The sequence below is a fragment of the Pogona vitticeps genome, chromosome 1, assembly GCF_051106095.1.
Source record: "Pogona vitticeps strain Pit_001003342236 chromosome 1, PviZW2.1, whole genome shotgun sequence".
In the NCBI taxonomy this organism is placed as follows: domain Eukaryota; kingdom Metazoa; phylum Chordata; class Lepidosauria; order Squamata; family Agamidae; genus Pogona; species Pogona vitticeps.
The window spans coordinates 244726403-244751919 of NC_135783.1; the positions used below are offsets into that span (position 1 = coordinate 244726403).

The window sequence follows — 25517 nt, forward strand, 5'->3', positions numbered from 1 at the left end:
ATACTTGTTTTGTAACTTCACTACTTCCATCACTACTGAAGACATCCAGGAAAATCAGCTCACTTTTTTTTACTGGCAAAGTGGTCAAGGGAGCAGTGAAGATGCAAAACTAGCTGGGGGAGTGGGAAGAAAGGGGTGCGTGTGACCCCCCCAAGGCCACATTTCCCCCCACTCCTGGCTGAAGAAGAAAGGTACGTTTGGACTGAATACCACGAGGGTACTTCTAGAACAGTCCACAGCTTAAAACAAGCACATATGTATTCACTCCCTGAGCTAGTGTGCTTGCTTGCTGCATGATCTGACACTAGAAGGTTTGGTGCTGGGGACCAGAGGAGCAACCTCCTGTTTTTCATTGGCGTTTTGTTTCCTTGTGTCCCTCCCTTGTGGATCTTAAGGCACTCTGTAAAATCTTGGATGAACTTTTATGGAGTCAATGTATTTTCTCTCTCAAATGTTTCCAAAGTAGCAAGCTGTTCGCTTCCAGTAAGAGTCAAATTCAAAGTGCCTTTAATATCACCTTACCCACAAGCTGGGTTTTGGTTATGTGACCAGTTACAGTGCTTTGACCTTAGCGAGCAACTGTGCTCAGCCTCATAACTTCCAGATGTGTCAGGATGACTTTACCAGCAGGGGCAACTTTCAGAAATTAGAGGCTCCCTTGTGTCCTTCAGCCTGCACTTCCCCATAACAGAAGAGATCACATGGGAGCCTTGGGGTCTTCAGGGAGGTGGTGGTGGATCAGAATGTTTTTATTCCTGAAAAATTGCCACAGTTAATGATGCTGTCAAACTTACATGGCATTAGTTACAATTTCAGCCATAGTGTCAAGAGTTTTGATAGATTAAAAGGTACTCAACGGACTTGCAGGTGGTAGAAATGCATCAACCAGGTATATAGTAAAATGGGTAACGGCTAAATAGCTCAATGAATTGTGTATTTGGCTGCAGCACCAAAGGTTAGGAGTTCAATTCCACACGATGCCTCCTATGAGTAGACTCAACCTTTGTGGCCTTGGGCAAGCTACACAATCCCAGGGCGCCCCCAGAAGAAGAGAATGGTAAACCACTTAGGAGGATTCTCTACCTAGAAAACAGAAAGGGTCATCATAAAAAAAAATTCGATAGCACATAATTTTTATTATTATATTGCAGTAGAATGGAGGTGAAAAGCAAGCAGAAACTTTAAAACAACAGAAATGTGAAGAGCAAATATTGCCTGAGAAATACGAACACAATGCTAGAGCTTAGAAAGCTGCTTTAAAAAGTAATTTGTTCCTATAACTTTGTATATGGAATTCATTACATTGTTCTAAAAGTAACATGTTGCCTTGCTTGTTGTGTTGCTCTTAGCTTTCTATTGCTTAACAAAACATTTTAAATTGTTCAAAGGATGGCATAAAACTGGGAAAAGATCCTCGAATTTGCCACTCAGAGTATTAAAGTTATTTTAATGACATTTTTAGAGATATTTTGAAAGAATTCCACCCCAAGTTTTATGCCATCCTTGGATCAAACTAAAGTGTTTTCTTAAGGAAGGAAAAGTAAAGAGCAATATAATAATGCAGCGGCCAGACTCCTCACTGGAGTGAGAAAATACCAACATATTTCTCCAACGCTGGCCGCATTGCATTGGCTGCCCATTCGGTTCCGCATTGACTTCAAAGTCTTAATGCTTACTTACAAGGCCCTAAATGGTTTAGGACCTCGATATTTGGCGGAACGCCTGCTCCCACCAAGGTCTACCCGGATCACCCGTGTGAGTAAGGAGGAGAGGCTGAGGACCCTGATGCCGAGAGAGGCACGGAAGGAGAAGACACAAAACCGGGCCTTCTCGGCAGTGGCTCCTCGCCTCTGGAACAACCTCCCTTCAGAGATTCATGCGGCCCCTATGCTGGGAATCTTTAAAACGCAATTAAAAACATGGTTGTACATCCAGGCCTTCCCTCCAGTCAATACCTGATTTTTTTTCTATTCCTTCTTATTTTATTCTCACTCTGTTTTATTGTAACTGTATCAAATGATTATGTAATGTTCTTGTGTTTTACTGTTTTATCCTATACTGGAAGCCGCCTAGAGTGGTCGAGTAGACCAGATAGGCGGGGTATAAATCAAATAAGTAAATAAAATAAAATAAAATAAATAATGTAACAAATTATTTTTAGAACAGTATAATGGATAATAATAATGAATTGCTTTCCAAACATTGCTTTCCATAAAGTAATGGGAAAACAGTAATGTTGCACCCAAAGAATAACTTCATCTCCTCTCATTATGGGAACTTTGTTTTGCCTTGTTATCAAACAAAGTACTGTAACTCATTGCAGTTAGCTATGGGCGAAGGGAAATCTAGATCATAGAGTTCACGTCACATCCATTGGAAGAGCATTCTGAAAATGAATAGACTGTCTGCTTATTTCCTCAGGATCTGGCCTCAGTCTGCATTTGGCAAATTAGCCTGCTCTGTTTTGCAATTAGTCAGTTAAGGAGATAGCAGGGTTTTGATAGCAGATTGGGGTTATTTCAGCCACGAAGCTCTGGAGGATAGTGTGAGAGAAGGAGATACTGTACACAGATCCCATCTGGCCTGTGATTAGAAGGAGGAAATCCTCAGTTAATGAACTTACTTGTCACACACATGTTTGCTTGTAAACCATTGCATACAAGCTCTGTACAATAGAATAAAAATTAAGGTACATTTGCTTGAACACTAAGACAGACGTAGGTAAGCTGCTGTTAAGAACATTGTTTTACTAGGAATATAGGAAGACATCCTTTGAGTTAGACTACTGACCATGTTGCATGTTCCTTTCTACTCTGACAGTCAGAGGTCAAAGATTTCAAGTAAGGGGGCCTTTCCCAGCCTTGTTCATAAGAAAATTACATGTAGCTGCCAGCTAAGCCTGGAATCCTCTGCCTGAAAAACATATGGTCAGCTACTGAGATACAGGACCAATTTGACAATGTGAGGAGAGGGCATAATGGAATCAGGGAGTCATGTCAAACCAAATCCTGTTAAATGGACTAGCAAATTTCATTTCCAATAGCTACCACCCCTTCACTACCTCTCTCTTGCCTTTGGGTTGACATCTCTCTCTGTCTCTCTGTGTTTGGCTGGAGTAGCTGATTGTATACAAACCTCTGGATCCAAGCCTATGGTCTCTAGCTGTTGATTGCTATCCTTGTTGCTTTATCTAAAGTGTAAACAATAAGATACAGTGTCAATTTACTAATGAATTTTATTTAGAAAGATAAGTTTTCCATTGTGTTGTTCGGAATTTCGAGCCAGAATCTGATAGTATCTGTGAAATGCTTTGGTTTGTGGCCTTGCATTGCAGAAATACCATTTCACAATATTCTACATTCAGTTCCACTCATTATGTCACCATACCAAGCTATCATATTCAAGTCAACTTCATGTATCAACACTAAGTAATATAGCCAATAATCTACAGTCTGTGCTATGAGGATCCCATATAGTTATATTTTGGTTCTAAAGCATTCTAAATTTGAAAGGCATACTGAAGGGCAACTGTGGTATTCTGCCCTTCAAATGCTTTGAAAAGTCAGTGAGAGTGAGAAAGAGAATCCTTTACAGAAGAAAATGTAGAGTGATTAGTAATAAGGCCAAGATAAGTCATTTGTGGGGTTAACGGATCACTTGGTATAATGGGGTCATTTGAACATGAAAGCCTGATGTGAAATCATTTGTCTAGAAGTAGAAACTTTAGGTCACATTCTGAGGCTGTGTCCAGATGGTAGCTTTCACCACAGCTGATTTAGTACTGTAACTACAATAAGGCGGAATTAGGGAAAGCCTCTGTGAGGGAAGAGGCAGAAACTCAAGTGGAGAGTTTTTGCTACATTTTGGCCCTGCTACCCACATTGATCCCGACTAAGGCTGCGACTACATGGTCAAATACCATGGGGTTTGTTCTGCTAATAAAATGGGTGAGTATTGACCACATGGTGCAAAGGCTGATTTGAACCTGTCCAGCTCTTTTTGCTCCCAAAGTGGCTTTCCCCCTCTGCCACAGGGTTGTGGAGGTGGGTCTACCTTTTAAGCCAGAATAATTAAAATGGGTTTTCCCCATGTGGTTTTGTTGTGATATGTTCTTGTAAAGACAGGGTGTGTATCTGTAGGTGTTGTTTCTGGAGGGACATGCCCCTGCATGTTTTCCTCTCCCCAATTGTCCTCCATTTTATTTTTTAATTTTCTTATATGAGATTAGATCCCTCTATCACCTTCTCGCTGAATTATCATTATTTTTTCCTGTATTTACTTCCCCATTAGAATGGCAAAGGCAGGGCCAGAGGAAGGAATGATTGACAGAGGCGGGACTAGAAGAAGGAAGGAAAGAAAGGGGGTGGTGGGCTGGAATGCAAATTGCATCATATCCAGTATGGACTGTGAACTCCCAAATCAATCTGTAGCTGACTGGAATTTCAAACATAATATAGGTTGCACCCTGATTCTGCTAAAGTTGCTGCTGCTCTGAGAACTAATAATAGCATAAAGATCAGTGTAGTCCCCATTTGGTTTGCAGGTGCTGAATCTCCTGACTCAATGTTGCTGATAATTCCCTTCATCTAGTTTTGGAAGTACCTTTAGCTGACAGAGAGGAGAAACTTTTTATTTTTAGAAATATAGTAAAGAATGAATTGTTTAAAGCTGCCTTTAATAATTAACTCTCCAGGATGCTGTCAAAAACAGCAACATTTTAAAAATTCATCTAGATTTTTTGAGGGCCATTTATATTTATGCATATAATTATTGTCTGTTGTATTGCTGTATTGTTTCTGAATGTACCTTTTAAAATTATTATTATTGTGGGGTATTGAGGATTACAAGTATTAATTTTGTGTAAACTGCCCAGTGTAGTGCTTGCAATAATGGGGTGGACTGTAATTTAATAAATGAATGATTGAACTCAGAAACCAGTAAAGCTTAAAAGGGTTAAAGGGTCAGATTTGGCAAAGGATTTTATGTCATAATTGCTTCATGTGAGATACCATGGCTGACAAGGCAGATGTGTTTCTCACTTGTAAATGTAAAAGGGCATCACACAAGAAGTACAATTTCTTGTTTGGTACTACAAGTATTTATTACTAGAGAGTCCTCTTGTATTGTGATTATCCATTCCAAAACAGATATTAGGGGGCGAAAAACTAGAAACAGATATTTTTTTAAATGTGGCATCAAGTAGCATCTGATTTGTGGCAACCCAATAATGAATGACTTCCAATAGTTCTGTCATTAACAACCAAGTTCACATCTCAGAATGTAAGGCCATAGCTTCTTTGATTGAATGAATCAATCTCATGATAGATCGTCATCTTCCCTTACTACCTTCTACTTTTTCTAGTACTATTTGTGCCTTTTCCAGTGAATCCTATATTATTGTGGAAAGTCACTAGTATAATAACCCCTTCTTAGTCATCTTAGCTTAAGTGAGAATTTGGGCCTGATTTGCTCTAGAACTTAATGATTTGCCTTTCTCGTGGTCCAAGGTATCCATATAAGGCCATCCTCAACACCACATTTCACATAAATCAATTTTCCCACCTATCAGTTTGTTTTCTACTGTCCACATATTGTAACCAGGAATATGTACTGTGGCATGGATGATCTTGGCTGTGCTCCTCACACATTATAGCTGTCCTATCAAGTATCAGTCTTCTTCAGATTATGTGGCTGCAGTCTCCATTTTGACTGAGGATCAAAATGCCTCAGGCAGTAAATTCTGAATGGTGGAGAGCAGCGGCAAGGTGTTGCTTGCAGGACAGGGAGGTGTGTTTGAGCTGCGTAGCAGGCCCTGTACCCCAAAGCTAGCTCTCTAAGCTTTGCCAGCTGATGCAGTGGTGGTTACTGTCTTCTTGCGGTATGTCCAGTTAACTTTGCATCTATCATTGGGATAGGAACATATTGGGTCCCTTGCCACATGCAGTGAAATCTCTTGGACCTGTTCTGTTACTTTCAAATTACAGTTCATCAGGAAAGAAAATTGGCCACAGTGCTGTAGTTGTAAAAAATGAGTTGAAAGTATGCTGAGCCTTCCCACAGAGTACTGGGGATAAGAAACATATCTTTCCCTGTTTACTATGGAATTTTCCTCTCATATCTTTCTCACTCCCTCTGAAATGATGGCCAAGATTAGGCAGAAGATGTGGGCTTTCCTTCTTCTACCTCTATGGTTCCCAACCTTTAACCTCCAGATGTTTTGGACTGACTCCGAGGAGTTTAAGTGAGTACAGACAATGGCCAATGATTCTGGGAGCTGGAGTCTCAAACATCTGGAAGCTGAGAAGCTGAGAACCACAGTCCTACCTGATACCCATCAGAAGGGGAGAGCATTTATTGGAGCCTCCTGCGGGTTGGAAGCACATGCCCTCTGTTGTTGACCACCCCCCTTGGAAATTTGAAAGGAATCTCTGTAAGAGAAAAAGCACTGTATTGTGTAAGTGTGTAGGAGAGGGAATGGGTGGGCCCCATCCCTAGTGGGGAAGAGCGGAAGCACTGAAGCAGGGTGGAATAATCCAGGCTGGGCTAGGCCTGGGCGTGGTGCGTACAGGAAAATGCCGCGGGATAGTTTTTAATCAAGCGCGAGTGGCCAGGGCCGGGCTGCGTGTTTCATGGTTGAATCATCACAAGTGGGAGGCACTGGCATGAGTAACGGGTTAGGTTTCTGTGGTGGCTATGCATACAGGCATGACCGTGTTTCCCAGTTTTGGCCTGTTGACATCAAAAGGTACACTCTGAAACTTCAGTCAGTGGGACATGGGTCAAACAGACCAAATAATGAAGCCACTTTTATGGTGTTTACACAATATACAATTTGAAAATGTGTTCGTGTGTGGGGTTTCTCTATGTGCAGTTTTGATGAAAATGGAGCTTGTTTAGCAGTAGATTTGAGCTCATGGCAACATAGTACTCTTCTCTGCTATAATCTCCCAACTTACTCTTAAGATGCTAAAATATTTTAGAATTTTGGAATTCAGGATGCACTAATAAGCTTGCCAAATCCATTTCCTCTAATAGCTCCGTTTCAGCGGAAAACATTAATGTTTGGCAGAGAAGCTTCCAGAAAAGCTATCCTCCAGCAACCTGTTCACATAAGATGGAAACAACTACTATATCTAATGAACAGATACAAACATTAAGGCCAGAATTCTGTTCAAATATTTGCAAATTAAATGGTAATGGTGCAAGCAGTTTTGCACCCTTTGATGGGTGTATCCATTGTATGACAGGTTGCAACTGGTTGAGAAAGGGGTCCTGTGATAGACACCTCCACCACAGGGTGCACATGTCTTCCATTATTATTGCTTCATACCCAGAGTAGTAATTTTTGTACAACAATGAATCCCAAAATGACAACCCCCAAATCTCCAGCCTGTTCTATCCCTACAAGGCTCATGGTTGCGTTGTCTGGGGATGATGAAGACTGTAAGCCAAGGTATCTAGAGGGTGGCTGGTTGAAGAAGGTTGATATAAAGGAGTAAGCAATTGTCGGTCATATCTTGCCTGAAAAATACTACTGTATTTTGGCCCACTTCTGAATTATGACAATGAATTTTATTGGGCTTTTTGAGATACCCATATAAACTGAGGAATGTGTGTGTGAGTGTGTGACTGAGAAAAAAAAATGACTTATTCCTGGGACATCTTGACAAGCTATTAATTGTGTGAATGCAATTTACATGTGGGGTTTCTTTTTTAAAAAAATCGTAATCATGGAGGCAGAGGATGCGCCTTTGGAACATGGGTATTAATACTTTCCTGCTTGGGTCCTGCATATAAACCAAAGATCTCCCTGCACACATAACACACAGTGAAGTTGCTATGAAGCTGTGATTGGCCCTGGGTTTTTTTCTCACTACCAGAGATAAGGGAAATCATATCATAGAGGATGTAGGCCTTAGAGAAAGAGGGGAAACTGTCTGATGAGGTGGTAGCTGATACAACAGAGTTAGAGACATGGAGCATGCATGAAGAGGACAAGACCTTATTGCCCTTATGAGGCCTGTGGTGACTGACTTCCTTTTTTCCCCCTTTGAGCAGTAGGTACCCACAATTTGAACCTGTGTATGGATACCCTAGGGCCTAGGGCCTGGCCAATCTCAAAGGTGGAAAATGTTTTTAAAATTTCACTAAAATTCCTTGTGTCAATGGCTATGCTGGTTGGAGAATAATGGCAATATTACTTAATTTTTTAAAGTAAGTTTTCCAGCCTCTGGCTGTTCTTGGCTCAGGGTACAGTCAGACAGCTGCAAAAGTGCATGCCTTATCACACTGGAAAAGTTTGCTTTGCGGGGAGTGAGCTCCCTTAAACGACTCTTCCGTCTGCTGGGGAATTGCTCCAGTCCAGCCCCCAAAAGTAGAAGCCCTACAGCTGGACCAAAAAAGTCCAGGTTGGGCACGGATTGGATCAGGCTGGGGGGGGGCATTTCTCTGTGCATCTTATATTTGATGGGAAATAGATGGCACTAGAGCATTCCACAAGTGATGCAAATTGCAATCTATTTCCCCAGGTGATCATGCATTAAGTATTTTCTTTGTTCCTGAGCTTTCTAGATCCTCAGAGGTGATATACCATCAATTTAGGGGTAAGCAAAGGTCTAGAGAGAGAACTTGTTCCTGCTCTTTCTTCTGGAAATAGTGAGGGTGGCGGAGGTGGGGGAGGAATGGGGATGGGAAATGCAGGCTTTGCTCACCCCCGTCACAGTGCTCCCTTCGCCCACAGCTCCTTACAAGTGTGCTCCCTGCAGGAGATTCGTGGGGGATCCTTGCCTTCCTGTGTGCCACGCTCTGGAACCTGCCTGTGGTGCCCGCCCTGAACAGCACGGACCAAGTGACCACCAGACAGTCCATCCAGCAGATGTACGACCTTACTCGGTATCTGGAACACCAGCTGCACACCCTTGCGGCTACTTATGTGAGTGTAGAAGCCTTGACAAGAGTCAGAGAAATGACCCAGTTGAGTAACTGTGTAGTTTCTCCTTTCAAGATCCTTCTTCCCTTGTGCCCTTTCCTCCGTCTCTCCCTGTCCAGCCTGTCTCTTTAACCCCTGCTTTGTGAACTGTGCCTCGTTACTTCCTCTCTCCAATTTGATGCCTGCGCGGCAAGGTGAGGCATTTCTTGTTGCTCTCAGTACATCCCAGACACACAGTCACACACTGCTGCCCAACTTCTATTCTGGAAGCCTAGTGCGAAGGGGAGTGCACGAAAGGTGACAGAAACTGAATCTGCCTCTTTAGTTGGGGAAGGATGTAAGGAAGTAGATAAACTAGAACAGTCACACCCTCCTGAGAGAACAACGTCAGCACTATGCTCAAAGGCTGAAACCCTAAATGAAGACTTTAAAAGGATGGTTCCCCGAACAGTTACGGCCTTTGCTGGGCAAAGTATCTGACATGCTTTTCCCTCCCTGCCTTCAGGCGCCGGTGGAGTCTCCCTGTTTACAATCTGTTGTGCATCTCCTGCTGGGCTGAGGTGAGGCCTTGTCTGTCAGAACTCGCCAGGGAAACGCCCAGCTGTGTGGCGAGCAGAGGCTGGGGGCAGCCCCGCGTCAATTTGCATGGTATCCCTGCTCCCTGGCCTACCTGGCATTCCAAGCCCTACCCCTTGGCAGGCTTTCCTGGCACTGAACACCAAGAACAATCACGAGAGTGAATATCAGGATGCTGTTTGGTTTCAGCACTGGTAAATGCTATTTTCTAGCATACAGTACTTGCATTCTAGAATCCTCCTTAGGAAATTCAAATGGAGAAGCCCACATTCTCCTGGTCTGGAAGACTAAGAAGTACAGCAGGCTACTATTCAACAGCCTCTAATTTCCATCTTATTAATGGGCTGCAAGTACTCACTAACTAGAAAGGGTGTATTGGACACAGTAACAGACTAGGACTCGGGAGATCTGCATTCCAATCCCCACTCAGCCATGGAAACTCATGGCGTGGATGGCAGTGGTAAAGCTACCCCTTGAACATCTCTCACACCTCAAAAACCTTGTCAGGGTCACCATGAGTCAGAAAGGGAAAGGGAGACAAGATTGATTTTAAGACCAGGATAGTGGTTATAATCTCTTTTTTATTCCTTATATTTTCTTTTCTGCTTTTGGAAATAAAACATTTAAGGAATGAAAAACTAAGTGGGATAACATTAGTAATAAAAGTGACAGCTGCATATTGTTCCTTGACAAGACCGTCCCCAATCAGATGTTGAAACTTAGATAATGAACGCTCATTGTAACTGCTTGTTTACCAAACATGTTAGGAACTGGAATGGAAATGCATTCCCTAAACATTTGTCCTGGTATATGAATCCAAGAGGATGCGTATTCCCTGAGTGTACTGTGTCAAGTTCTTTTGGTTCCTACGATGTATACATGAAGTGTGACAGATAAGAGCTCATTCAGCCTATATAATGGCATATGGGGATATATGTGTGTAGAGTTTACACACAGGAAATACATACAACTCCCTACAAGCAAGTACGATCTGTAGGTGAAATCTATTAGACATGAATCAGCCCACACAATGGCAGGTTTGGGTCAGCTTCAGTTTTCTGAGGCTGAAATAACATTCTAAATTGCAATTGTATTAATTCTTCACTAAACTTGCTTTTACAGCCTGTCCCTGTATACATGTATGCATACAGATCAAAACTGAGCAAAAAGTACACTATGTAGATCCTTTTGTACTTTCAGTTGACTGTTTTCCTCATAAAAGCAGTGTGTTTGGGCATTTACATTAACTTTATAGAATTTGAAACGTCCTTGGAGGTCATCTCATCTAGCTCTTTGCTCAAGGTAGAAACAGTAGTTACATGCTGATATTTTAGCTTATGTTTCTTTTAAGGATGCTATGAGAATTGGTGGGAGGGAGGTATGTCATTGATGCCACTGATCCTGTTTAACAGGCACTGACTACAGCTTATCTCTAAATGTGTGGGAGAATTGCAAAAACATTGTTTTTTTTCACAGCTTGCCATATGTCTTTAAGACAACAAAGCTACTTCCCCCACATCTTGCTATACCTACAATGGTACATCTGTCTTCACTCTGAGATGAGGCCAAGCAGGGTAAAGTCCTATAGAAATAACCTCACTTTACTTGAGATACCAGAGTGTTGCCATCATGCTTTTAAAGATTTGAGGTTTTGTTAGTGTACTCCCTCCCGTTGGGTCCGCCTCCCCCCCCCCCCATCTATCCCATTTCCTTCTTGCTGTCAGAAAACTAGGCCTTGATCCAGGTCCTTAGGAGGGAGCACAGATCTGAAAGGTGAAAGCTAAGAACAAGAAATAAAGAAGAGTTATGCCATGGAAGCTGCGGAAGCCTCATACCATAATGGTTGGAAGAAGAGGGTTATTTCCCCCTCCCCACAGAGAAGAGGGTTATTCCCCCACCCCACCCGGAGCCATGACAATAGGAACTCAGCAGATACAAAACAGTACATTATGTTAAAGGCTCTCTTAAAGGGCCCACCCATACTGAGCATTTGCTCAACTTTCCTTGCATACACAATACTGGTATTGCATCCCAGGCTGAAACTAATGTTAATTAGAGATGACAGGAAATGAACCAAGAAACCTGGGCCAGTTCGTGGTTTGTTTCATGGGTGGTTTGGAGAACTGCACTTTCATGAAGTGGAATGAAACACTGAGCTTTTTCATCATTGGCATTTTGTTTCACTTTGCCCTTCCCCCCTGAAAGGCCCCCTTCATGGGCCTCAGAACCTACCTTACTTGCTCTGGGCTGCCTCCTCCCTTCTGCTGCCGCTGCCCAGCTGAGTAGGGCAGTAAGCTGTCTGGGGCCTACCTCTTGCCCCAGTGCTTCCTGAAAGGCTTAGGGTATTGTAAGAAATGTAGTTTTGCTGGCCATTGGGCTATATATAGCAGTGGTCCCCAACCTTGGACCTCCAGATGTTTTTGGACTTCAACTCCCAGAAATCCTGGCCTGCAGAGGCGGTGGTGAAGGCTTCTGGGAGTTGTAGTCCAAGAACATCTGGAGGCCCAAGGTTGGGGACCACTGATATATAGGAAACCCTCAAAGAACTACACGTCCCACAATACCCTAAGCCTCCCCTTCATTTAGAGATGGTTCCAAACTGAGTGAACCTTGAACTGATTTGTTTTTTTTTTAAATTGGCATGGTTCGTAGTTCTTGGATATTGACAAATAGAGATGGGGACAAAGCATCAAAATAGCACAGCACTTTGATCCCTTTTCCCCTCCTCTTGCTAAGCAACATCTGCTCATGTGGATGCTAGTACTACACTGTTCCATGCTGAGCTGTGGATCTGTCATTTGATAATGTTTCTTAATGTGTGTGTTTCTGCTGGTCAGCCCCCTTTCCTTCACACCTTACTGTTGCTTTTGTTTAGTCTTCTTGGGATATCAGCTGTTCCTTCTTTTTGCTTTTTAAATTTTTAAAATGCTTTTTTAAAAAACTAAAATTAAAAAGTGAATATATGAAGGTTTCAGAATGGTGGGTGAATAAAATAGGGAAAGGAGGAGACAGTGAAATAGGCAAGGGAGAGGCAGATGTTAGCTGTTTTGCTTTTTCATCTTTAAACCCATGGCACAAAAGTGAAAACTTTAAAAAAAACCACAGAAAATATTGAGGTGAAAACCCTAAGATTTGAGAAAAGGGAAGGAAAAAGAGAGAGTAAAGAATGTGAGGAGAGGGCAGAGAAGATATCAGCTGTTCCTGCATTCTGCTTTTTGATGTTGCAAAAAAGAAAAGAAAAGCAAACTAATTTTAAACCACTTAAAATTAGAAAGCAGAAATATGAAAACATGAAAGTTTGAGAATGGTGAGCTGGTCACAAAAGGGAGGAAGGGAAAAAAAGAGTGAAATGGGTGGTGACAGTATGGGGAAGAGAGGTGAAAAGGAAGTCAGTCTGTGTTAAGAGAGATATGTCAGAGAGTGATTCAGGATATGTATATCCACTCCATGCCAGTACTGTACATCCAACAATAAATGCCTTTCCTATATGTAGACCCCAGTGCTGGGATTATCTATTCAGATCTGTAACAAAATTATTAGGATGCCCCCTTGGCAACCCTGGAATGACTCGGGTCAACAGCACGGTGTGGGTGAGCCTAAAAAGAGGATAAACAACAAAAGGAGTGCCACGTATATGAGAGCATATTCTATGCATATACACAGCATATGTTAATTTTTTTAAGAAAAATGCCTGACATGAGCAACTGTATGCTGTTCTCTGATCAGTTTTCCTAGTACTGTTCTCAGGCTATAATTTAACAGCAGGACAGAACAGAATTTAAGGACTGCTTCTGCCTCCTTTCCCTCTCCGTTGTCTTTCTCTGTTCATCCATACTGGCATTTGTCCTGCTTTAATCTACAGTCCTGCAGATATATCCTTATCTTCTCAAATATCCAGATTATGGGCCAAATAATCTTTCCTAGTTATGCTGGTGTAACACAAACTGTGTAATGTTTGTAGCCAAATTGCTTTAAATTGGCAAATATCTATAGAGATTATCTGTTGCATATACAGTAGAGCTATGTGACTCTGCCTGCAGCTGGTAATTCCTACAGTGGTTCCTTAACTTGGCCTCCAAAATTTGTGCCATTTGCATAGCTATGCTAGAGGATTTGGGCCTATGTTTTGCTAATACAAATTACGGCCAATCTTTTTCTGTAACTTTCTGGTCCTTTTTTTGTGTAGCCTGATCTGTGGGACCTTTGATGGGCGTGTGCAGTATCTCATGATATCTCCAATGACGGTGTCCAAGTATCTAATCTCTCTTGTCTCTCATGCCTTTTGCTGGGCTTACCTTGTATTTATTTATTCATTTTTATTCCATTTTTATACCACCCATCTAGCAGATTGCTACTCTGGGCAGTGTACAAAAAGTAAAACAAAAATCATCACAACAGTTCTAAAATACATACTTCAATCTTTTGAAATGTGAATAATAATACACAGTTATGTTGTTTAGTTTTGTTAAAATTTTGCAATAAGATTAGCACTAGATGGAAAAGAATGAAGTGGCTTAATGCTGACTTCTTTATTCTTGCTGATCTAGCACCACAGATCAGATACCCCATATCCAAAAGTGGTCAAAATATTCTCACAATTCTTTTTTTTTTATTTGATGCAAACTGGTGAACACGTCCTCCACAATTAGTAAAGTTAGCGTTAGCCTGGTAGATTACAAGGAACAAATAATTTTAGCACTAGATTGTGTGTGAGAGAGGGGGGGGGGGAGAGGGAGAGGGAGGGAGGGAGAGAGAAGGGCTTGGCCACAAATAGAGCTATACAACAAAAAATTATTTATTATTGAAACTGTGGTTTGGAGAGACTTGATATCAATGGAAAGAGGGTAAGCAGGCAAAGGGGACAGTGAATGTGGTAGGAGGAGGATTGAAAAGGGCAGAGAACAGGGTTGAGAAACTAACAGATGAGTAGGGGAAGAGGAGGAGACGAGTGAATTTACAAGAAAATATTTCTGTTTTCATCCCCTGTGTGGACTAGGCTAGTGGAATGGCATAGAATAAAAGATGTACATACGTGGATGCCTTGATTGAACAGTAGCATTATGAAGCATGAAGAAGCAACAAGTTGCTTCAGATCATCCCATCTGGATTAGCACTGAGAGAGGAATTTGGGCAATGTGTAGCCTGTATAATTAAATTGTAAACCGCCCGGAGAGTGCTTGTAGCGCTATGGGGCGGTATATAAGTCCAATAAATAAATAAATAAATAAATAAATAAATAAATAAATAAATAAATAAATAAATAAATAAATAAACAAACAAACAAACAAACAAATAAATAAATAAATAAATAAATAAATAAATAAATAAATAAATAAATAAATAAATAAATAAATAAATAAATAAATAAATAAAGGGATTTTTATTAGTGGATCTAGGACATTGCTCAGAGACTTTTGTTAAGCATTGGGAGAAATGCCTAGATTTCTCTTGAAAGTCCTGGAATTTAGACATTCTCCACCATCACAGGTATTTAATCTTAACATTTAACACAGCATTGCCTCTTACTTGCCTGTCCTTATGCATCAGCAAACTGCTTAGAATAGCATCTGTAGCTAGAACCTGGGAAAGTTACTAGGGAGAGTTGTGTAGCCACTAGATTTTATTATGATCCCCTTCATCTCTTTGTATCACACAGCAGTGGTCTTCTAATCTTCTGTTGCCTTACTGCCTCCTAATCTACTGCCTTTTCCTAAGTAGTTTGCTGATGCGTTGTTGTTGTTGTTTAGTCATTAAGTCATGTCCGACTGGTCGTGACCCCATGGACCAGAGCACGCCAGGCCCGCCTGTCTTCCACTTCCTCCCGGAGTTAATGATTAGCAAATAAGCAGGCTAAGAGAGAGGAAATAAAATACGCACACTGGCTGCCACATAACCAGTGGATCCCTGTACTTTCCTGGGAAGGAAACCAGTCAGTTCTGCTGCATTGTTGGCTGCACCTTTCGGGATGTTTTGAAATGTCTACTAAGGGATTTCTATTGAAGCATCACTGCTCCCATGTGTGACAATGGAAGCAATGATTAAGGGAAAGTATTGGAATAGGAAGGTAAAGGTAAAGGAATAGGAAATATGAATTGGAATAGGAAAAATGAATCAAAGTAGCCTGACAGATGATAAATACTAGGTTAACAACCCACATGGCTCTTATTTAGGGGATCAAAATGTATGTTGTTTAAGTGCATTGAATCTCTGCAGGATTCAGTGCTTTTAATTGTAACATTCCTTCCTTGCCTGTCCACTGATCTAAGAAGAATTATTTGTTTTATTGTTCCATTTAAATCCCACCTTTCCTCCGATGAGTTCTAGCTTAGACCATGGTATTTGCATTCTGAACCAGCTCTATGTGTGATCAGGATAGTGAGGATTCTGAGCATTTTGATTCATTCTGTCTATCTGTTCCTCTCTTATTCCACATGGTATGTAGTACTTAGTGTACTAATGAGTAAAACCGATGTGTCAAAAACAACAGCCTTAACACAAAGCTTTTTGAGTGCTTTCACATGCTGCCTGCACAGCACTTCTCTTTTCTTTTTGGCTGTCTCCTTGTACAATAGAGGTTTCTTGTTGCCACATAAACACAAGCTTTCAGGAGCTCCCACCCAGGAACTACCTCATGATTCACATTAAGCATTTTGAGGCTTTAAGCTACAGGTATTCTTCTTTAAGCCTTCTTCCTCTTTTGCCTAGAGGGGGCTTTCTTTGTGGTTTGCAAAGTAAAGCTTGGTGGTAGCCTGTGCAAAATGACCCAGGATTCACAAAGGAAAAGAAAAGAACCTAAATATCACATTTAAATCCTTGTGATTTCGTGGTGGGACAGGAAGTTCATTACCGTGAACATCTGGGGAGGATACCAGTGCAGCTATAACTCTTAGAGTACAGTACTTGGATCAGGGCCCCTAGCTTGCCTGAGATGGCAAACCCAATGAAAAGACGAAAAGAAGGAAAGGAAAGCGTGTGGAGGCTCTGCTGGAAGCTCGAAATACTCTTATCATATAATGTGCATCAAATACATCCTCCAAAATCTGGGGGCTTCACTCGCCCCCCCCACCTTCCCTTCCTTGTTTCTTTCGAAGTCCGCAGCTTGAAGTATTAGGGAAGTTTCCCTTCTCCCTCCCTCCCACCCTCCTGGCTTTCCCCCTCTGCTGGTCTCATGCTCTTGGCCACGTCCCAGCCTGCCCTGTGAGTTGGTTTCTGCTGCCTGCCTAGTTGTTTAAGGGGAGAACCGTCTCTACTTGTCCCCAGGCGACACGGAGGAAATTAATTTGTCTCCTGAGCTTGTCAGATTGTTCACACACCCGCAGGCTTTGACACACCTCCCTTCCGCTCCATGCTTCACCCCACCCGCTCACCCCATCGCCTGGGCAATCCTGCTGCCCCTCAGGGCACCAGTGCTGGTGCGGGCAGGTGGGGGGGAGGGAATCCCAGGAACTTGGCTTAGCAGGGCAGGCGGGTGTTAATAAAAGTGTGTGTGTGTGTGTGTGTGTGTGTGTCTGCCACAGTGTTCAAGGGGAAGCAGAGATCTCTCAGCAGACACCTGCGTGAATGAGCTTCTGAGCTGCAGTTGCATTACGTTAAGTGCTAGGTGTATCGACTAAAAAGGGGATCTTAGCATTTCAGTGGAGACAAGTATATTTGTATCCAGGGAGACATGCCTGCACATGGCTGTGTGTTGGTATGACAGCAGGTGAGTGCATAGTTGAGCTCAGAATATGGAGGAAAATCCCTCTTTTGACTGCAGTTCCCGTAACTATCCAGCCAGGCACCTGCAGACCAAAAAAAGTAACTTTTTCCAGCTCTACATACTCCCTTGCACACATATTTGTAGAGTGTAGCTGCTCATGGTAATTCAGAGTGTCAGTATACATTCATGCCCAGCAGTGTGCTATGTACCTCTAAGAACTCAAAGTTCCCTTACTCTGCCAAAAGTCACATCTCATTGCCTCTGTGAGAGAGCTTGTGGGAAGAGGGCAGTGGTATGAAAATGTGCCGTTCCACTTTAAGCGAGTTTGACATTCTCTTGTTTTTCCCTTTCAGCTCAACTACTTAGGACCACCTTTCAATGAGCCGGACTTTGACCCTCCACGTATCATTGGGGCAAAAGCTGTGCCGAGTGCCACTGTGGACATTCAGGAGTGGCACAGCCTCAATGACAATGCACGGCTAGCAGCTAATTACCAGGCATACAGCTACCTGCTGAGATACCTGAGGACCATGGATAGAGCAACCCCAGCTGCCCTGCCAACTTTGCACCACAGCCTAGCTCACTTCAGTGCCAGCCTGCAAGGCCTCCTGGGCTCTATTGGTGGCATCATGGCTTCCCTGGGCTACTCGCTTCCAACGCCAGAGCCTTCTGTTGTGCCTCAAATTGATCCACCCACCTTCCTGCGCAAGATGGATGACTTCTGGCTGCTCAAAGAGTTGCAGACCTGGCTGTGGCGCTCAGCTAAGGACTTCAATAGATTACGCAAGAGGGTGCCACCTTCTGCTGTTATGCTGCACCTCGAGAGCAGGGGCTTCTGATCCCACCCTGTCGCCAGTCTCTTTCTATCTTCACCTCATCTGCTGATGTCAGATGGCACCTCATCTGCCACTCAAGGTCTAAGGGGTTTCCCAAAACCTCTGAATCCATAGCCCCCTCCCATCTTTCTTCAAAACGCTTCCCCACCATCAGTGCTCCTTCACCCCTTATGGTGCTGCACTGCTCTCTCTGTTAGGGAGCTGTGCCTCTGGGTGAATGAACCCGTTCCACCTATCTGTTGTTTTCCTTTCTCCTGCTCCTCCTTGGTGCCCCGTATTTCTCATTTTCTTCCTAGAGGGGGCCATTAATTTTCCAAAAGGAGAGGAACAACCTTGTTCTGTCCCACCTCAGTGATGAGCAATAAAGCTCTGGCTTCAGGGCAGCAAACATCTGGCAGCCTCCACCTCTGACACTCCACTCTCCGTAAACTGTTTCCCCCAGAGCCTGGGTTCCTGCATTCTCTCTCTCTCTCTCTCTCTCTCTCTCTTTCAATCTCCTTTTCTCTCTCTTTAGGGGACTGTGCCAATTAGGAATTTACAGAGGGCTTTTAAAAAGGCCTTTCGTGAGAAGCCAGCTTTTCAAGATGCCTAGGCTGGTCCTCCTGTCAACCCATAAACTCTAGGGGCAAATCTTAACCAAAAAAGGCAAATGAAACTCTCCACAGGAGGTATCATCAAGTCCAGAATACAAGGCACATGATCCAAATGCAAAACGATGTACGTTTTCAGACACCCCCACCCCCACTGGCCACATTAGAAACCTCCTCTCCTCTAATCATTCATCCAAGCCACATTTATCAGACCCCAGAGATGAGGTGGGCAACTTTGACAGGCCTGGTGACCCAATTTTCTGCCTTTTGTCTAGGCCTGGAAGTACCTCCATAATAGACACACGGCTCAAAAAACAAAAAAAACAAAACTATACAAACACACACACAGAAAAAAACCCCCAAAAGTGCTCAGATAGTGACTTCCTGGTTTGCTTTTAGATTTAGGGAGATGTCGGGGGGGGGGACTTGGGGGCCCTAGACCAAAAACCACCACTTCTGGAAGTTGCCAGGAGCACAAAAAAGAGAGGAGAGTTTCCTTCCATTTTTATATACTTTTCCCCCTCAAAGGGTGAACAGAAAATGGCCTTGGGGAACAGCTGTAGCCCACAGGCTGCACTTTGTCCACTCGTAGCATACTGCCACAGTAACATACAAAAGGGCTATAGTTCAAGCCGGCCCCAAAAGGAGTCACTGCCTGCTTATACCTCTCCCCTCATGCAATGGCAGGCAAGCCTGGTGAGGCTGCGTGGTTTACACTTGTCACCAGCACGGGAGGAAGAGGAGGGTTTCCTACATGTGGACCCATCCTCAGTTCTTTCTCCTCCTCTTTGTCCACTCCTCTTCCTCCCTTCCACTATCAGGTTGTGTTATTCTCAGTTTGTCTGTATTAATATTTATTTATTTTCAGATGTTATTTATTAGATTGTATTTATTGCAGAATTTCTATTCTTGTATTAACAAATAAAAGGCTTTCTCCAGGGGCTGGACTGGCTTTATTTTTCTTTCTTCAGAGCATGTTTTGGGCAGGTCCTTGTTCCAACTTTATAACAAACTCCATTGCCTCTGTGTTTTTCCCCCTCAAGGAATTTCCAGAGAGTTGGCTATGTTAGTTTATTGAAGGAAAAAGCCAACGGGCTGTTGTGGCATTGTCAAAGCCGGCAAATGAGTTATGGCATAATCTTTCATGAAATAAATCCATTTTGTGCATTTGGTGATGTAGACTCAAAGGTCCACAGACATTTATGCTGTAATAAATTTGTTCATCTTTAAGATACCACAGAAAATCACTTCTGTCTGTGTTCAAGGAGTTTCCTTTGAGGGTCCTCTAAATAATTTAGAAAGGAGGCACTGAGCAGGAGGTTGGACTCAGTGGCCTTATAGGCCCCTTCCAACTCAATAATTCTATGATTGTATGATTAAACAAACAAACACCCATGTGGCCCATGAATACAGTTAAAGAGACAAGAGCAGGTGATACCTTTATTAGACAGCTACCATTTTGAAACTTGCTTTAAACACTAGAAGCTGGCCTGCACATGATTTTGGTACTTTTCTCTTTCTTCTGCACTCCCAACCACAACATGTAATGTCTGGCCTGATGATTTGTTTAGGAATCAAAAGCTAGTTTCTGATTGTAATATTTTAGTGGTTTAAACAAGGTGCCTCACACGCTTCTCTTAAGAAGTCGTATCCAGAGTTGTTCAAGTCCTCCATCTTGGAAGTGCTACTGTCCAGGCCAGATCCTTCAAGCCAAATCTGGAGACTGGGGCACCTTCTCCTCAACTGCTTTGCAAATAATTAGTAATGTGTGTGAGGGAAGTTGTTCTATGGGGTGCTAAATTAGGGGGCTTTTTTTTTTTTTGAAACAAACCTGTTACCGTAGATGAGGTTTAAATTTTTCCTTTCTTGGACAGATGACTAGATAAAAAAGTAGTTTGCAGTGGTGAGGGGATGTGTATTATGTTGGACATTTAATGTAAGAATGGTTTTTTTAAAATGGGTAATGAATAAGCAATGGTACTTAAGTGCCAACGAGAGTGCCCCTCCGTTGAGGGGGCAGAAAGAATATAAGATGAAATAAAAGGAAATAAAAGAGACAAGTGCTTTGAATGAATGAGAGACCAATACTTAGAATACAAGGGAAACAATAGTGCATGACCCATGGATTATTTTCATTTTTAAAATATTTATTTAGTTTATATATTTTAGAGCTACGGCTGTTTCTCTTGCCATAGAGTAGGTGTGATGATATATATGGATTGATAGTTGCACAGAGATTTGTTTTAGTCATTCAGCCAGAGAGTGATTGTGCCAGTTTGAGATGATACACACATTCTGAACTTGGAGCTCTTGATGAGGATCATCGGGTAATAAACATAACGTTACATCATGATGAAACAGGTGTCCCTATGGCAAGACTTGAGGTTTTTTTAAAGTTTTAGCCAGAAGAGGATGTTTTTTCCAGAAACCTTGACAAGTCATATTTTATTATTACTTTATTGCACTGATTCTTCTTTCAATGTGGAACTCATGGCAAGCACACACAGGATTCACAGGTGGCCTCTCATCCAGGCACAGATCAGACCTGGGCTTTTACCATCCTATTAAGAGTTATGTCTCTTGTGGGGATAAAGGCTCTGAGCCTATTCAACCACACAACAGGGAGAGGTGAACAAGTCTAGGTGGCAGGGGAGAAGGAAGGGGGAAATACCTTCTGTTTGCACTAGTTACTTAAAGGCCAAGAGCCTCTGCCCGTAAAAAGGTGACAATCTTATCCTGGCTCAGTTCTCCCAAATAGATTTGCTAAGCTGCTGCCCTGTCCATAAGAGACAGTAGCAGAGGAAATGAGGCAGCTAATTTATCAATCCCAGAACTGAGGAGCACAGCAAGTGGATTATTTTCTTCAGTTTGGTGTGAGAGACTGATGAAAAGGTAAAAACCTAACATCAGTGTAAGTAGTTTTGACTACAATATCTGTAGTTTTCATTCCCCCCCCATGTTAATCTGTTTTAGCTCCTCTAACAACAAAAGAGACAAAATAGAAATAGGAATATTGTAGTATTAACAAAGCTAAAGTTTTGAAGCAATCTTCTGTATACCACCTTTACTCTTTGATTTACGTTAAAATGAGTATCACCGTCATACATAGTGCTAATAATAACAGTAGTTGCAGCAGCATAGCAAGTAAAACAGGTGGACAGTGTGACTACCATGAAAGCGATTACAAAACAACAAAAGTGATTGTAGCAGAGAATACGTGAAGTGAAAGGAAAATATGTTAGGAGTCTATTGGGTGAATACTGTATAAACATGGCTGTAAAATCCCCTGTCCCCGCAGCGTTTTTCACGGCTGCATCCAGCACACTACTTTAAATGTTGTGCAGCCCTAGCAGTTTTGTCAGAAAAAAACAAAAAAAAATCCTAATCTAAAGGATTTATTTTGAGTGAACACAACATTAGAACAGCAGCTCATCTATCATTCCCTTCATTTAATTCTTTCAACAATCCTGTATGATATAATAACAGCATGTAGTCAAGTCAATCCCGATTTATGACAATCTTTTCCAAAGTTTCCAAAGTACAGAAAACTCAGAAGTGGTTTATAATTGCCTTCTTCTGGGGGGGGGGCACCCTGGGACTGTGCTGCTTGCCCAAGGCCACACAGGCTGGCTGCAATTAGGCACCTAACTTCGCTATCCAGTCAGCACCATTCTGCATAGTAAAGTAATATGCTCCCCCCCCCGACCTTTGCAGATGAGGAAGATGATGGTGAAACTGTTGGAGTTTTATTTACAACCTCACATGCTGTCTGTAGTTTGAGTGAGTACGAGGGATTTTTCTGGGGTGGTTGTCTGTATATCCAACATTAGCCAACTGTTCCATCCAGCCTTTGATTTTAAAGACAGCTCCACCTCTCTGCTGAGTGTTCTATCCCTCTTTTCATCAGTTGGTGGCAGTTTTGTTGCTGTTGATCTGTTTGGTTGTTTGCTAGCATGTGTGCAGTAAAGACAGCTGTATACACAAGTGTTTCAAACAACTGTAAGTGAAGAAACATTTTTATTCTTTCTCCTACAAATGTCTCAGAATAAATTATTGGGACTCAGTGCCAGGTAATGAGAAGGCAGTGGGCTTTGGGAGTTTGTAGTTTATCTCCTTTGTGGCTCTTGTATACGTCTACTGCACAACAAAAAGAGAATTTTGCCAGAACTTCAAAACTCTGCAACAGAAACAGAGTGGCTTGTTTAGGAACCCATAAACATTTAACAAAAGATATGAATCAATAATTTCCTGCCCACTATGTAATGCAATCTTAGAATTCCCTGCCTATGTGAATAAGAGTTTATTGTTATCTAGAATGATTTTCCCCATCTGTGCCTTGATAAACAAAGTGACACAAGGAGGCCTTAATGACCACGTCTGGAAATCACAAAAGAAAATTGAGATAGCTTGAAAAAAATCCCGGCCCATTATAGTCAAGTCCAAGTTTATTGCATTAGCTAAAAGCCGTCACAATTGTTTAAATACAGAAATGGTCAAATAAAAACATGATAAAAGCCGTCACTATTGTTTAAAATACAGAAATTATATATTTGTCCTCTTTTACAGAATACAGTCCTTGATTTGAAGGTGTCTTCTATTTGAAGGATTATTCATAGCAAGCCTGATTTAAAGATAACCGTAAGAAGGTAGAACTAAATTCAAGAGGTCTTGAAGTTAGGTCCCAAGTACTCTGTAACAAATACAAGACTGAATTAAAGCAGGTCAGCTCATTGTTTTCCTCAACATGATGAGAGGATGTTTCTAGTTAAATAACATAATTTCTAAAATTGCCTATGCACTAAGGTATACCACTTCTGTGCAGATCTACGCCGTTGTTTTGATCTGTGGTTTTGGATTATTTCCTTTAGGATGAGGTAGTGATGTCCAAGGGACCACACAACATAAATATACAGTAAATGTTATTCTGAGCTGTTTAGATAGCTCAGTTATTTGGGTATCCAGCTGTGAAGACTGGGGTAGGATGTTTGATACCCCACTACCACAACAAGAGCCAGCTTGTGTCGCTTTGGGCAAATGGCGCAGTATTGGACTATCACCAGAAGAAGGGACTAGTAAACCACTTTGAGGTACTAAAAATCCCTGAAAAGGAGACAGAGACAGGCAGTAAGTGGGAATCAACTTGATGGCATGCAATTGTTATTATTAAACGCTAACCTAAAAAAGAACATCCAGTATTGTGGTGCATGTCCCCTGTCTAGTATGTCAACAAGACTTAGGTAGAGCAAAGGTAAAGGTAAAGGTTCCCCTTGACATTTTTTATCAAGTCGTGTCTGATTCTAGGGGGCGGTGCTCATCCAGTTTTCAAGCCGTAGAGCCAGCACTTGTCCGAAGACTGTTTCCGTTGTCACGTGGCCAGCGTGACTAGGGAACACCGTTTTACCTTCCCACCAAGGTGGTACCTATTTATCTACTCGCATTTGCATGCTTTCAAACTGCTAGGTTGGCGAGGAGCTGGGACAAAGCGACAGGAGCTCACTCCATCGCGTGGATTCGATCTTACGATTGCTGATCTTCTGACCCTGCAGCACAGGCTTCTGTGGTTCAGCCCACAGCGCCACCACTCCCTGGGTAGGTAGAGCAAAACTGAACCATAAATGCTTCAGGCATATTCCACAAATATTGAAGGGGGGGCCGGGGGGGAATACACAAATAACTTGTAACATAGCGAAGAGGAAAGGGCGGAACAGGACCACTGCATTTACTGATTCAGCACAGATTTAAGAGGAAAAGTGGAGTCCCATTAATGCAGTTTGGCTGCCTTATATTTCCACTAAACCTGATAAATCTTTCCTTCCTCCGCCTATTTCAAGGAAAAGAATAAAGGATTAAACTGATCATTAGTCTCCCACATTCACTCTGTCTCTGTCTCTCTCGCGCACACACAAAACTAATAATCAGTGTAATATAAACACACATATACCTACCCACCCACCCACACATATTTATGTTGTTTCCTTTCTCAGGACTCCTGTGGGGGGTCTAAGGTAACTGAGCAGAGCACCCCTAATACCCTGCAGGTGGTTCAGTAAGCTGTTTCCTCAGACAACAAGACAAAGGGGACAAGGGCAACCAGTCAGAAGGCAGCTATTCCTGAGCCAGGCTGAAAAGCTAAGGCATTTGAAGCTGGAGTTCATAAGGAGAGAAAGGAACTGCCTCAGCAGCTGGATTAAAAAACAAACAAACCTCAAGAGCTAGCAACCATGGGATGGGTTCCTGTTCCCAACTTCATCTCTTTCTGTCTCACTGTGAGACCTGATTCCCATCCCAGAGCCAGGAACACAGTGTAGGGGATTCTTTCACCAACCCCCCACCCCTGTGTCCAAAGACATCGAGGTCGTAACCTGCAGGGCCCCCTCCCCCATACTTCACCTCTTAAAATGTGTCTTCTGCTGGGCTAGAAGAAGCCAGCTCTGGTCCCTGGAGATGGATAACTAGAGGGCTTTCACATCCAGGTTGGCTGCTTTCACCATTTCCAGCTGTGGTGAGATCACTAAAGTGTTAAATGAGGAAGAGAATAGAAACCTGCTTCTGACCAGCCTCCTGTCCACCTCTTAAACACCCTCTCCCCCTGCAATCACATTCATCGTTTTAGACAGTCAACAGAATGGGGCTCTAATATCTCAGTTCCTCCATGCAACTCACCAGATGCTTCCCACTGCCTCTCTCTTTTCCTGACTGCTGCATGACAGCAACCTTACCTCAGTCTTGCTTCCAGGTTTCTTGCAGGCCCTCTTTCTCCCTGGGGTCATGTGAGCAATTGTTCCTTATCACCTGTTTCTTGGGGCAGGAGCTTTATTTAAATAAATATTTTTTAAAAGGTTTACTAGCCTTTAGAGAGCTCTGTCTCTTGCTGAGACAAATCATTC

At 42.5% G+C, this 25517-nt stretch overlaps 1 protein-coding gene across 3 annotated transcripts in view; it reads left to right on the plus strand.

Moving 5' to 3' along the window:
- The window catches only part of CLCF1 (cardiotrophin like cytokine factor 1), a 65386-nt gene extending 45815 nt beyond the window's left edge, over window positions 1-19571 (plus strand). For all 3 annotated transcript variants that reach the window (XM_020806025.3, XM_020806024.3, XM_072985385.2), the window contains exons 2-3: window positions 8766-8932; window positions 17558-19571. In XM_020806025.3, coding sequence (XP_020661684.1) covers window positions 8766-8932; window positions 17558-18043 — 653 coding nt within the window. In that variant the 3' untranslated portion in view covers window positions 18044-19571. The remainder of the gene's footprint in view (window positions 1-8765; window positions 8933-17557) is intronic.
- Window positions 19572-25517: the final 5946 nt, after the last annotated feature.